This window comes from Myotis brandtii, unplaced genomic scaffold, assembly GCF_000412655.1.
Source record: "Myotis brandtii unplaced genomic scaffold, ASM41265v1 scaffold2287, whole genome shotgun sequence".
Classification (NCBI taxonomy): domain Eukaryota; kingdom Metazoa; phylum Chordata; class Mammalia; order Chiroptera; family Vespertilionidae; genus Myotis; species Myotis brandtii.
In genome coordinates, this window is record NW_005358595.1 from 61,397 (window position 1) to 76,323 (window position 14,927).

A 14,927-nucleotide genomic window follows, 5' to 3' on the forward strand; every position below is an offset into this window, starting at 1 on the left:
TTTCGAAAGTGAAGATATAGAAGGCCAAGAGACATATGAAAACATGCTCAAAGTCACTAATCATCTGAGAGATGCAAATCAAAATGACAATGAGATACCATCTCACAACTGTCAGAATGGCTATCATCAATAAATCGACAAATGATAAGCACTGGCGAGGATGTGGAGAAAAAGGAACCCTCATGCACTGTTGGTGGGAATGCAGACTGATGCAGCCACTTTGGAAAACAGTATGGAGTTTCCTCAAAACATTAAAAATGGAACTCCCATTTGACCCAGTAATCCCACTTCTAGGAATATATCCCAAGAAATCAAAACACAAATCAGAAAGGACATATGCACCCCTATGTTCATAGCAGCACAATTTACAATAGCTAAGATTTGGAAACAGCCTAAGTGCCCATCAACAGACAAATGGATTAAAAAACTGTGTACAGCCCTGACCGGTTTGGCTCAGTGGATAGAGCGTCGGCCTGCGGACCAAAGGGTCCCGGGTTCGATTCCAGTCAAGGGCATGTGCCTTGGTTGCGGGCACATCCCCAGGGGGGGGTGTGCAGGAGGCAGCTGATCGATGTTTCTCACTCATCGATGTTTCTGACTCTCTATCCCTCTCCCTTCCTCTCTGTAAAAAATCAATAAAATATATTAAAAAAAACATGTCTCTTTACATTCCACGTTCTGCTTACTACCACTTCATTACACAGTATGCACAATGATCTGTTAAAAAAAAAACACAAAAAAACTGTGTACATCTACACAATGGAATACTACGCTGCTGTAAAAAAAAAATAACTCTCACCATATGCAACAGCATGGATGAATATGGAGAGTATTATGCTAAGTGAAATAAGCCAGTCGGAGAAAGATAAATTTGTGGAATATAATGAACAACATAAACTGGTAAACAAAAATAGATCCAGAGACAGAGAAGCATCGAACAGACCATCAAACTTCAGAGGGAAGGTGTGTGTGTGTGTGGCGGGGGGGGGGTAAGAAATCAACCTAACTACTTGTATGCATGCATATAAGCATAACCAATGGACAGAGACACTAGGGAGGTGAGGGTATGTGCTGGGGGTGGGGTGGGGGGGCTGGGGAGACTCAAAGCGGGAGAAAAGCGTTTTTTCTCGCTCATCGATCTTTCAAACTCTTTCTTCCTTTCCCTTCCTCTTTTTTTAAAAGAGCTGAAAATGATTAGTTTCAAAATGTCTCTTTACATTCCACGTTCTGCTTACTACCACTTCATTACACAGTATGCACAATGATCTGTTAAAAAAAAAACACAAAAAAACTGTGTACATCTACACAATGGAATACTACGCTGCTGTAAAAAAAAAATAACTCTCACCATATGCAACAGCATGGATGAATATGGAGAGTATTATGCTAAGTGAAATAAGCCAGTCGGAGAAAGATAAATTTGTGGAATATAATGAACAACATAAACTGGTAAACAAAAATAGATCCAGAGACAGAGAAGCATCGAACAGACCATCAAACTTCAGAGGGAAGGTGTGTGTGTGTGTGGCGGGGGGGGGGTAAGAAATCAACCTAACTACTTGTATGCATGCATATAAGCATAACCAATGGACAGAGACACTAGGGAGGTGAGGGTATGTGCTGGGGGTGGGGTGGGGGGGCTGGGGAGACTCAAAGCGGGGGAAAAGGAGACATATGTGACACTATATGTAATACTTTAAACAATAAAGAATTTTAAAAAAATGCAACGTGTGAACCTTCTTTGTATTCTACATCAATCAGACATTGCATTAAAACGTGATACAACACAACTGTAGAAACTTATTATGAAGCTTCCTTGACAAGCTGAAATGGAATCTAGTCAAGCCATTATAATTAAATTCCATTTGTAAGAAATAAGGGGAATAAAGGAAAAAGTTAACAAGTGAACTGAACTGACTAACCCAGAATTTGGGACTGTACAAGAAAAGTGACCTGGTTCCTAAAGAGTCAATGGCATGAGGATTAAAAAAAAAGTAGGGAAGTGCTCTAGATTATGAGCTTAGGGGCATAACAATCAAATGTAATATGTAGAACATAATTAGATCCTGACCTGAAGAAACCAACTGTAAAAATACATTTGTGAGACAACTAATAAAATTTGATAGGTCATTAAATGAGACCCAGATACTAAGAAGCTGATACTTTTCCTGGCCGGTGTGGCTCAGTTGGCTGAGTGCCTTCCTACACACCAAGAGGTCACAGATTCATTTCCCAGTTTGGGCACAAGTCCAGGTTGTGGGCTCGATCCCTAGGAGATAGCCCATCAATGTTTCTATCTCTCTCTCCCTCTCCCTTCTCTCTCTAAAATCAATAAAAAATATTTTTTAAAAAAGAAACTGATAATTTTGCTACATGTGATAATGACTTGACCCTTGAACGCTAATTTGAACTTTGAGGATCCATTACAGATGGACTTTTTTCAATAAACATATAGTGATCCTCCTGTATCTCTAGGGTTTCGAATCCACAGATTCAATTAACCCTGTATTAAAAACAGTATTTTTTATCCTGGGATGGGAATCTGCATATGAGGGCTCACGTAAGTTACATGGGAATTTTAGGCACATACCCTTAAATCCCCAAGTTGTTTAAGGGTCAGCTGTATCTGTATATTTCAGAGATGTATACTAAACTATGTAGAAATTAAATGACATGATTGGATTTTCTTTTAAATTAGTTAGAACCAAAGAGGAATATAGGAAATAAGAAAAGGGAATATAGGAAATAAGTATAATACAATCTTTTAAAAAAAATGTTTTTATTGATTTCAGAGAGGAGGGGAGGGGGAAAGAGATAGAAACATCAATGATGAGAGGGAATCACTGATTGGCTGTCTCCTGCAAGCCCCACACTGGGGATCGAGCCTGCAATCTGGGCATTTGTCCTGACCGGGAATCAAACCATGACCACCTGATTCTCAGATCAATGCTCAATCACTGAGCCATGCCAGCTGGGCAATACAATCTTGATAATGCTGAGCAACAGGTATAGCATACAGAATTTCATTATACCATTCTTTATATTTGTGTATGTTTGAAATTTTTCGTAATGTAATATAGAGAAATGAAAAGGTAACATTACATGTTAAAATCTCCCTTCCCCAAAGTTAAAGAAACACATGTATTTTTATATATTTAGCCACTGTTAAATTATCTATTTATTGGTTGATCAAATTTTAGTGTCCTAACTCAACTTATAGAATTACTTCTAGTTTTTTTTCATTTTTTACTTGTTGATTTTAGAGAGAGGGAGGGAATGGGGGAAGAGAGAGGGAAGGAGGAAGAGAGGAAGAGAGAGAGAGAGAGAGAGAGAGAGAGAGAGAGAGAGAGAGAAACCTGGGTTTGTTTCATTTATTTATGCATTCATTGGTTGATTCTCTATGTGCCCTGACTGGGGATCAAATCTGCAACCTTGGTGTATCGAGTCAATGTTCTAATCAGCTGAGCTACCTGGTCAGGGCCAGTTCTAGTTTTAAAAGGCACTGTGTCCCTAAAAAGTAGAAAAAAGTATTTCATTTCTGCAAACCTTTTTTGTGTTTTTACAATTACATGAAAAGACAAATAACTTAACCAGAAAAAAATCATCACCAAAGCTATTGTAAAATTCAGTGTACAGTCATTTCATTTAAAAAGTAGAATCATATTTCCCTATTCAGCAAATATGGCTCTAAAAAAATATGACAATACCACTATCATTTTTTGGTATTTACTTCATTAATTATAAGTTTTAATAAAGCAGAAATGTCTTGCTTAGCCCAATGGTAGTAATTATTTTTGAGTTATTCTTTTCCTTCAAAGTTTTTAGTACCATCCACACACCACATTCAAGACAGCTAAGTTAACTTACAGTACAGTGACTGGACATTCCTACCCTCTCAAATTCTGTCTAGTAGAAGTTGCTGGGATTCATTTTTAATTCTAGTAATCAGCAAACATACAAAAACCAAAATTTGCCACTACACTCTTTCAGGCATCATATATAGAAAAAAAATACCTATTCTGACTAACATTTACAAAATATCTACCACATTCAAGAAAGTAAACACCACTGACATATTCTATTCCCAAATGCTTTCCACAGTTTAACAACTTAAAATATGGAAGTGAATGCTTGAGAGGAAGAAAGAAACTCTATGCTGGAGTGCAAGTTCAAATGCATTCACCATTTATTAAGTACTAGTGGCCCGATGCATGAAATTCGTGCACATTAAAAGGGGATTAATTAGAGGAAATATTTTAATATTGCTACTTGCCCTTTCTCTATAATAGAAGTGTCAGAGATGAAAGAAAATTAGTAAAATGTATATGAAAATCTTCCTCCTGTCAGAGTCTGGACTGCACCACGGGACCAGAGTCAAGTCCCCGCCCACCCACGTGTGCCTCAAAATCGCGCGAGACCCAGACCCGACCAGCCCCCGCCCCCCGATTGGGCTAGATCCAGACCCGGCCGGTCCCACCCTTCTCAAGGCCTGCCGGGCAGGGGGCACAGCCTCAGGTCCCCTGGCCCGGTGCCAAGGTGGGGGGCACGGCCTGAGGTCCCCCAGCCTGAGCCGGGGAAGGGGGGGAGAGCCATGAGGTCCCCCGTTAAGCCCCACCGGGTGGGGGATGTGGCCTGAGATGCCTTGTCAAGCCCCACCGTGCGGGGGGCGTGGCCTGAGGTCCCCTGTCAAGCCCTGCCAGGCGGGGGGCGTAGCCTCAGGTCCCCCGTCAAGCCCCACTGGGAAAGGGGCACAGCCTTAGGTCCCCTGTCAAGCCCTGCTGGGTGGGGGGCACGGCCTGAGGTTCCCTGGCCCGGGGTGAAAGGAGCAGCCTGAGGTCCCCCGGCCCAGCACTGGGGTGGGGGGCGCACCTTGAGGTCCCCGTCAAGCCCCGCCATGTAGGGGGCATGGCCTGAGGTCCCCCGTCAAGCCCCACTGGGCAGGGGGTGCGGCCTGAGGTCCCTCAGCCTGGTGCTGGGGTCGGGGGCACAGGCTGAGGTCCCCCGGCCCAACACTGGGGTGGGAGGCACACCTTGAGGTCTCCCGTCAAGCCCCACCGGGCGGGGGGCATGGCCTCAGGTCCCCTGGCCTGGTGCTGGGGTAGGGGGCGCGACCTCAGGTCCCCTGGCCTGGTGCTGGGGTGGGGAGCGCAGCCTCAGGTCCCCTCTCAAGCCCTCCCGGCCTGATTTTGGGCCGGGGGTGTGGCCTGAGGTTCCCTAGCATGGCATCGGGACAGGGGGCACAGCCTGAGGTCCCCTGTCAAGCCCTTCCAGGTGGGGGGCGTGGCCTGGTCCCCTGTCAAGCCCCATGGAGGGGTGCGGGTGGGCGCAACCTCAGGTCCCTGCTGATTGTTCGTTAAGGCTCGTTACAGGAACTCAGCCTCCGCTGTGGGCGCCGCCATCTTTGTGGCAGAGTGACGGTCAATTTGCATACCCACGCTTTATTACAGGGGTCCTCAAACTTTTTAAACAGGGGGCCAGTTCACTGTCCTTCAGACCATTGGAGGACCGGACTATAGTTTAAAAAAAAAACTATGAACAAATTCCTATGCACACTGCACGTATCTTATTTTGAAGTAAAAAAACAAAACGGGAACAAATACAATATTTGTATTTGCATGTGGCCCGCGGGCCGTAGTTTGAGGACCCCTGCTTTATTATATAGGATTTTTCAGCAAATCAGTAATCTATCCTTGATAGACTAAATGGAATAACAAACTGTGAGGTTGCCTTACTCAGCTTGAGTTTGGGAGAAGCCATGTCATCATCATCAGGCAGTGGTCCCAGCTCTTTTCTTTTATCTTTGAGTAACTTTTCCAGGATGTGCGCATCGTTGTACACCTATAGTCCATAAATATATTTACAATTATTTTCTAAAATACTTACTAATAAAGTAGAATACATATCCATAAAGAAGTTTTAAAAATACAGGTTAGAATAGTTTGGAACTAAAGAAATAAAGCTTGAGATCACCATCAAATCACATCTCTGTGCAGTGGGCTTAGGCTTCAACTGATTTGTTAACACGTTAACACCGGTGACTGACACTATACTTTCCGCCTGGACTCGTCAGTCACTGGTGAATCCAGCATATTGGTGAAATTGGATATCGCGGGCTAAACGGAAAGGAAGACAAAACAGGCTTGGCGCTTAACGTGTTAAGCTTTCCAGGTGATTTTAATGTGCACACATGCATGCTAACGTTTGAGAACTACTATACTAGAATCATTGCAAGTGACTACAGAAGTTTTAAAACATATTTAAGTATGTTTTTTCCTTCATAAATCTTTTTCACTGGACCCTCAAAGTAGCAGACTTAGCTCAATGAAAATTAAAAATTAAAAATATCTAATAGTTGAAGAGAATATCTCAAACCAAATCCCAGGTTAAATGGGATTTAGCATCAGTCTGAGTTCACAGTCGAATCTGACCTGTGAAAAGCAACAATCACTGCTAAAGCGCCCTCTGAAGAATGATTGACTGAAGGGTAGTATATGTAGCCGAGAACAAGGTCACATCCCTAATGGCCCCCCACTACCTCTACAGAGGGGCTCTGTCCTATCTGCTGCCAGAGCAGAGGGACTTAGGGAATGTGACATTTTCCTTGGCTATTTCTTAAGGGTAGTTTTTTTCTCTATCAGTGGCAGACATGGCACATTAGCCATTGGTACTGAGGATAGTGTAAACCCTTATAACCGAGTACCATTTCTTTGCTCACAAGCATCCTACTTTATTTTATATTCAAATGTAAAAGCAGAAGAAACAAAAAAATGATTTGAAAATGTTTATTTATTTCTGGGAGATTTAAAGTAGATAAAAGAAGTTAAAAAAGATATCTGTACCCCATCCATGTTAACTACAGCATTATTTACAATAGGCAAGATATAGAAACAACCTAAGTGTATATCTATGGATAAATGGATAAAGAAAATGTGTTGTACACACATACACACACACAGAGGAATACTATTCTTGCCATTTGTGACATCATGGATAGACTTTGAGGGCATTATACTAAGTGAAATAAGTCAGACAGAGAAAGACAAATACTGTATAATTTCACTTATATGTGGAATCTAGAAAACAAAATAAATGAACAAACAAAACAAACTCATAGATACAAAAACAGATTGATGGTTGCCAGAGGTGAGGGTGGGCAAAATGGGTCAACAGTTACAAACTTCCAGGTATTAAATAAGTAAGTCCTGGGGATGTGATGCACAGCATGGTAAATAAAGTTAATAATGTTGTATTGCATAGTGATAACTGTTAGATTTATTATGATGATCATTTTGCAATACATATAAATATCAAATCACTATGCTGCATACCTGAAACTAATACAATGTTACTAATAACTCAATAAAAAAAATAAAGTAGCCCAGCTGGCATGGCTTGTTGACCTATGAACCAGGAGGTCACAGTTCAATTCCTGGTCAGGTCACATGCCCAGGTTGCAGGCTCTGTGCAGGAGGCAGCCAATCAATGATTCTCTCTCATCACTGATGTTTCTATCTCTGTCTCTCTCTCCCTTCCTCTCTGAAATAAAAAAATATATATATATAAAAAAATAAAAATAAAGTACATAAGGGCGTAAAGTAGAAAAAATATCAAAGAGAGAAGAATATATGTTAACTACACTGATAAAAACTGAAAATCAAGAAATTTCATAACAAAATCAATCATTTATAGGTGCATTAATAGGACTATTCTCATTCTTATATAATCATAACATTTAATGAACTATCCTTGAAAAAGTATGGCTACTGAGCATAGTAATGATAATAATAATGAAAGATTTTAATGCCATTGGCTTTGAGTGCTTATTTGAACAGCAGACACAGTGCTACATGCTCTGTATACACTATCTCATATAAATCCTACAACAACCCTAATGCATGTACTACTATTATCCCCAACTGACAGATGAGAAAAGATAAGAGGTTTAGAAAAGATGTTAGTTACACAGGGACTGGCAGAGCAGAATTCAAATCTAGGCTGTTAGATTACAGAGTATGAACTTTTATAATGCCCTGCCTCCCATTTTAAATAATTAAGAAAGACAAAGTATTAAGCTAGTCACTGAGAATAATAACCTAAGTTAGGCCTGGTCTCTAAAAATCCATTATTTTATGAGTGCAAAAGAAAATGTGTCACCCTAGCTGGTTTGGCTCAGTGGATAGAGCGTTGGCCTGTGGACTGAAGCAGCGATTGCCAACCTTTTGGACCTCATGAGCCACCAGTGGTCTGTGGACCACCGGTTGGCGACCGCTGGATTGAAGGGTCCCGGGTTTGATTCCAGTCAAGGGCATATACCCAGGTTGTGGGCTGGATTGCCAGTGTGGGGCATGCAGGAGACAGCTGATCAGATTCTCTCTCATCATTGATGTTTCTATCTCTCTCTCCCTCTCGCTTTCTCTCTAAAATAAGTAAAAATATATTTTAAAGAGAAAGAAAGAAAGGACAAAAGAAAGAAAGAAAGAAAATGTGTCTTAGCTACACTGATAAAAAACTGATTCCTCATATGTCCTTACCTGGGAGCCCTCCTCATTATAGTGTCTGGCATTCCGGAACATCAACTTCATGTCTTCCATCATCCCCTCTTCCCCTGCATATTTGTCATTGCGGATGTTATGCTCAATTATTTTCAAGTCCATTGGCTCCAAAATGATTTTATAATAATCAGGATAGTCCTTTTTGGATGGTTTAACCATAAATAGATCACAAAGTCTTCTGCCTGAACCTGGTTCACGAGCTTCAAGAACAACATTGAATAAGATTTTCATTCGCTGCTTTCTTATGTTCTTTTTACTGTTGAAAAGGGAGGTAGAAAAGGGGAAAATGAGAAATTCAGGTTTTTTTATACAAGGATGTACATGAAATGAAATTAGTTAATCTTGCAGGTGCTTCATAATGATTATAATTTGTTGATTATGTATGCCACAAACACAGTACTAGTAAACATGCTGGAAGCTACAAGCAAGTATAAGGAAAATTTCCCAAATCATTAAAACGTAGTGACTATGGCAGGAGCAGCCAATGAACACCAGACAAACCTGTTTAGAATATTTATGAAATGCAATGTTTGAAAAAAGATCTTGTCTGACAGCCAAAAAACACACAAATCTTATTATCAATTGAAATGTTTTTTTTTGTTTTTAAGAATACAGCAAAAGTGAAATAAAACTACTGATTCCCTACTATTAACAGTCCTCACTTAAAAAACAAAACACAAATGCACACACAAAAGTGTTCTATCTCTTAAGACAACCACTCTGAACACCTGCATATCCTAATTACCAGAAAACAAAGTGAGTCTGTCTGCCAGGTTAGTGTTTCTATAGTAGATACAAGTCTCTCTCGCATTTACCCTGTCAGGGTCAGTCCCTGCTTCCTTCCTCCAGTAGCATTATTCCATAATGCCAACCCAGTGCAAAGAATAAATAGTCTGTGTCACCAAAAATCTTGAAGGAATGAAAACCGACTTTGAAGCCAATAGGAGTCCCTTGGAGAAAGACTGGCACCTTGCTTGGTCACGTGGTTCATGGCAGTCTTTCCAGGTAAGGAAGGAAGGTTGCTTTCCTGAGAGATGGCAAGGAACCTCAAGACATTTTGGAAACCTCAAGAATGTGAGGAATTCACCCAAGTCTATAGGTATTGCGTCAAACCTGATGGCAACTAGGTGGCTCAGCTTCTTTGCCCTAAAAGGCTCATTAAAGCTCAATCAATCATTCCAGCAAAGCAGATTTTTAAAAAGCCTATACAATCTATTGCTATTCTTGTTATGTTTATGCAAACAATCAGGCCAAACTGAAACTGGACATAATATAGTAAATAAATAGGTCTCTAATAAAAATGAGGGTGATTTTAGGGGGGAAAATTGTACTTCAAACAGACTCTAATAAACAGTTGTGAATGTTAGACACGAATTCAATTAGTTACTCCAAAGTTTTATTTTTCACCTATGAATTAAACTGGATCCTGAATTTTTCTAATGTTTGTAAATATTTGGCTACAAACTTCCAAACTAATGTTTTATTTTTCTCCCATCCTTTTACTTGGAATTATTACAAGTAAAACTTTTTCCTTCCACTGGACCATTTGTCATAACTCTTGTCATTCCAACTTTTGCCCGAATAATACTATGTTTTGTAACACAGTTTGTCTACACCAGGTCACAAGCCTTACTCGTCCTCAGGGATCTTTAGACACCACTGCCACCTCCTTCTGTGCCTAGGCTTCACAGTCCTGGACAGACAGCAAGATTCTCTTGGCTCTGAAGAAAAACATTACCCCCCTTTCAGCAGGAAGCTGCTACAGAAGAGACCCTGCACTCCTTTTCTCTGAAAGATTTCAGAGCCAAGATCCTTGAGGGGGTGATGCTGTAGGCAGTTAGACAGACATGAGCAGAACAAGGACGATGGGCCAAGTACAGAAGGTCACCAGGATGGAAAGCCCCAGGTATCCAGCAATGGACAATCAATTGTAGGGTGGGACCTTACCTCCAGGGTGACTTTTTCCTCCCTAACATATCACTGGTCATGCAGCTTGGACCCCCTGACCATTTCTCCCTAGAGATAACATCTAGGCCCCCGTTAAAATAGTATTTCAATCCCAGGCCCAGATAAACAACAAAACCAGCCAAGGCTGACATCAGGACTAGCTGCATTGAATAATCTCCTATCCCCCCCTGCCCTGGTGTTGGCCAATCAGTGGAGACCACAATCCTGAATGGATACACCTGGAAAACCACTAAATATTCTATTGAGACCTTACTCTGGGAACTCCCCTAAAATTTCCATCCTTAACCCTTAGGATGGAAGACCCAGTGCACTCTTCCTCCTGGGAAGATGCCCGTGCCTTTCCCTTTATCCCTTTTCCTCTTCCCTCTACCACCTCACCCCCACCCCCACCCCCCGCACATTACCATTAGCTTCCCCACTCCCAAGCTCCAAGAGCCCTTTCTTTGCTTGCTAAGCCCATTTCTTCTAGGAATTACTTTTTCTACCTCTGTGATTTAGCAAAAAAATGTTCTCTTACCAAAAAAAAAAAGAAAAAAAAAGAAAGAAAGAAAATAAAATAAAAGTCTGTACTTCATCTGAGCTCTTGAGTAAATTTTCATCCTTGAGTGTGAATCCCTGTCTTGTTCTCCAAATTCCCCCAATGAAATATGATACTAAGGAACTGAAGTGAGTGGTATGGAACAAAGTACAAGGGATCACAGATTAGAACCTGAGTTAGGCCCGTAAGATCATATGGGCTAGTCTCCGAATTGCTGAGGAAACTGGTTCAAAGAGGCTAAATGACCTGCCCAAGGTGAGTGATTCAATGAATTGTCAGAAGAGATGATCTCCCAATATGATTTCTGGCCCAATGTATGTCTTCAGCACACTGATAAAGAAATTCTAGCCAGACTCAAACCAGAAGTCTCAAAGAACAGGAATATAGGAAATAAAAAGAAATGATGTATGACTTAATTTCTATTCAACAGAAACTAAAATCCTATAATGTAGTACTTAGAGATAAATAGTTTTTATCTGTTCCCTATCTTATAAATGAAAGGAAATTCATTCTTGAAGCAAACTATGTGGCTGAGTGGGTCTAAGTCTAGTTCTCTGATCACTCACTGTATTGCTGGGTCATGAAGAAGCCAAAGGCCAGATATTTTCTCTCCAAGGTTCAAAGTATGCTTAAAAGAAAGAAAGAAAAGAAACAAAACTCAAAGAATAATTAACAGATATGAAGAGAAATATTCATCCTTAAGCACCAAGGGTCATGGATTCGATTCTCACTCAAGGGCACATACCCAGGTTACAGGTTAGATCCGATGGCTGGTCAGGGTGTGTGCAGTAGGCAACCAATTGATGTCTCTCTCTCACATCAATGTTTCTCTCTCCCCTCCCACCTTCTCTAAAAATCAAGGGGAAAAATACCCTTGGGTGAGGATTAACAAAACAAAACAAAAAGTAAAATGCCTCAGAAATGCATATCTCCTAGCATCATGGAGCTATCAGGTGAGAAAATGGATTCCCATTTCCTATGGCTGGGATCATCCCAGAAGCTGTGTATTCAGACTGCTCATTTCCCTTGGTGGTCCCCTTGATCATTCCTGCCATTTCCTCCTATCATTATTTTTGTGTCTCTACGTCAAATAAGTGATTGTTATGTGAGGACAATCTAGAACAGTGGTTCTCAACCTGTGGGTCGCGACCCCTTTGGGGGTCGAACGACCCTTTCACAGGGGTCACCTAAGACCATCAGAAAACACATATATAATTACATATTGTTTTTGTGATTAATCACTATGCTTTAATTATGTTCAATTTGTAACAATGAAATTGGGGGTCACCACAACATGAGGAACTGTATTAAAGGGTCGCGGCATTAGGAAGGTTGAGAACCACTGATCTAGAACAGCAGTCACCAACCGGTGGTCCACGGTGGTCTATTAGGTCCAAAAGATTGGCAACTGCTGATCTAGAAGATGTTTCATCTACTGAAAATTATTTCTCCAAAGAGGCATCCTGGGGCAATGATGTGAGAGGAAGCGTTCTCTCAATCCAGGTCTTTAGCAAGTGGATAATGGAAAGGGAACTCGGGACAAAGCTCCAATACCACAGAGCTCCACATCTAGGGAGAAATTAAATCACAGATGACTTTAACCATCAGGAAACCTCAAAAGAAACATTTCAGAACCTAAATTTGATATCACAGAATACTTAAAACTACTAAAGTCAGATATGGTTTCTTTAGGTTTTACTTGTGGGTGAACTTCAAAAGAAAGACTTGAGAATTCTATTTTAAACATCTGAGCTTAAAAGAGCTCTTCAATAATCAACTCAGAATGAAATCACTCCTCATTCCAGAAATACCAAGCACAACAATTCAATTGAGGCCCTTACCTAGACCAAAAGATCAGCTCTATTCACTTCCTAGTTCCAGTACAAGTACCATGAGGCTTTTCTATATGAAGCTACAAATATTCTAATGTGAGTGAGTCTAGGGCAGAATTTTTATCAGACTTTTAAAGAGAAGGAAAGGCTTTTAACTAAATTTTAGGGGAAATGACAAAAAGTAAAAGAATGGCAAGTGGTCGGTTCTTCCTACTGGAATAACTGACACTAGGCAGTTTAGAATGGAACATACTAAAAATATAAAATCGAATTGTTTAAGAAACTGCTCTAGCCTGGTCAGTGTAGCTCAGTGGTTGAGTGTCAGCTCTTGAACCAGTAGGTCAAGGTTTGATTTCCTGTCAGGGCACATACTCAGGTTGTGGGCTCGATCACCAGTAAGGACAGTGTAGGAGGCAGCCAATCAATGATTCTTTCTCATCATTAATGTCTCTATCCCTCTCGTCCTCTCCCTTCCACTCTCTGAAATAAATAAAAACATATTTTTAAAAAAGAAAAGAAACTGCTCTAATAACTGAAATTTACTGTTTTAGGACATATATTACTAATAGCATCCTTTTTACATTTGTATCATTCATGCTTTAAGAGAGATGTGTAACTAGTTTCCATCCTCAAAGGCAAGCAAACTTTTTTAATCAGAGTCCCTTAGGATTTTTTCTGAACAAATCCATTTTTGTTATTTTGTTTACATTTTCCCAAATCCTTAAATTGCCTTTGAGACTGAGAACAGCTTGGCCCATTAGTTTTAATCTGGCTGTCAGAAAATGCAGAGCTAAATTTATATTCTTTTATAATAAACTGTATTAGACTAGGTAACTAGTACATCTGCTTTATGTTTTTCCAATATGGATGCCAAACTTTGATTATATCCATGACTTTTGAAAGTAAGTTTAAATACTTTTTGAAATGAAACTATATTATAAAAAGACAGCGATCACACTCCCTATTTAATATTTTCTGGTTACTGTTTTCAATGTTATTTTGCTTTTCAGATTCTTTTTAGAACCCCTCTATGCATCTTACTACTCTCCTTTCTCAGACCATTAACTGCAGTTTGTTTACTTTTCCCCATTTTGGGAAAGGTGCATAAATTAAATCCCAGACCTGGCCTACTCATTCTTCTTCTCATCTTTATCAGTATTTTTGAACATAAAGTAAAATACATCTTAAGGGAGTTCAAAACCAGGATTGATTATCATTGTGCACTTAAGGAGATGCCAATTCAGATCACAGACATTGTTATAACATAGAATTCTAGAATTTTATAGGAGACTAGAGGCCCAGTGCACGAAAATTCGTGCACTGGGTGGGGTTCCCTCAGCTGGGCCTGCGCCCTCTCACAATCCGGGAGTCCTCAGGGGATGTCCTATGGGGAGTGGGCCTAAGCGGCAGTCTGGCCTCCCTCTGCGGGAGGTGACTAGATGGGCTGATCAGGAGATGGTGCAGGGCACATACTTCGTCCCCCCATCTCCTCACCCTGCCACCACTGGTCACTGTCCCCCCAGCCCCCCAACTGCAATTCCCTCCCTCTGCCCTCTGGCACATGCCTTGGCTGACCTGGCACTGCCTGCTCACCGGCCCCACCCCCCACCAACTGGTTGTTCTCTTCAGTCGATTTGCATATTATGCTTTTATTATATAGGACTAGAGGCCCGGTGCACAAAAATTGGCCCGGTGCACAAAAATTTGTGCACTTGGGGGGAGGGGGGGGTTCCTCCCGGCCTGTGCCCTCTTGCAGTCTGGGACCCCTCAGGAGATAACGACCTGCTGGCTTAGGCCTGCTCCCGGGTGGCAGAGGAGGGGCCCAATCCCTAGGTGCAGCCCCTGGTCGGGCTCAGAGCAGGGCTGATTGGGGAGTTGGGGCGCCGCCCCCTGTCATGCACAGAGCAGGGCGGATTGGGAGGTTGCGATGCCACCCTCAGTCACGCTCAGGGTAGGGCCGATTGGGGGGTTGGGGCACCGCCCCCTATCACACTCAAGGCAGGGTCGATGGGGAGGTTGCAGCACCACCCCCTGTCA

General features: G+C 41.4%; 1 protein-coding gene across 21 annotated transcripts in view; it reads right to left on the reverse strand.

Annotated features, from left to right (window-relative positions):
• PBRM1 (polybromo 1) overlaps positions 1 to 14,927 on the reverse strand; it is a 125,433-nt gene that overhangs the window by 61,349 nt on the left and 49,157 nt on the right. For all 21 annotated transcript variants that reach the window (XM_014539754.1, XM_014539753.1, XM_014539749.1 and 18 more), the window contains 2 exons: positions 8,532 to 8,808; positions 5,733 to 5,838 (listed from right to left, as the gene is read on the reverse strand). In XM_014539754.1, coding sequence (XP_014395240.1) covers positions 5,733 to 5,838; positions 8,532 to 8,808 — 383 coding nt within the window. The remainder of the gene's footprint in view (positions 1 to 5,732; positions 5,839 to 8,531; positions 8,809 to 14,927) is intronic.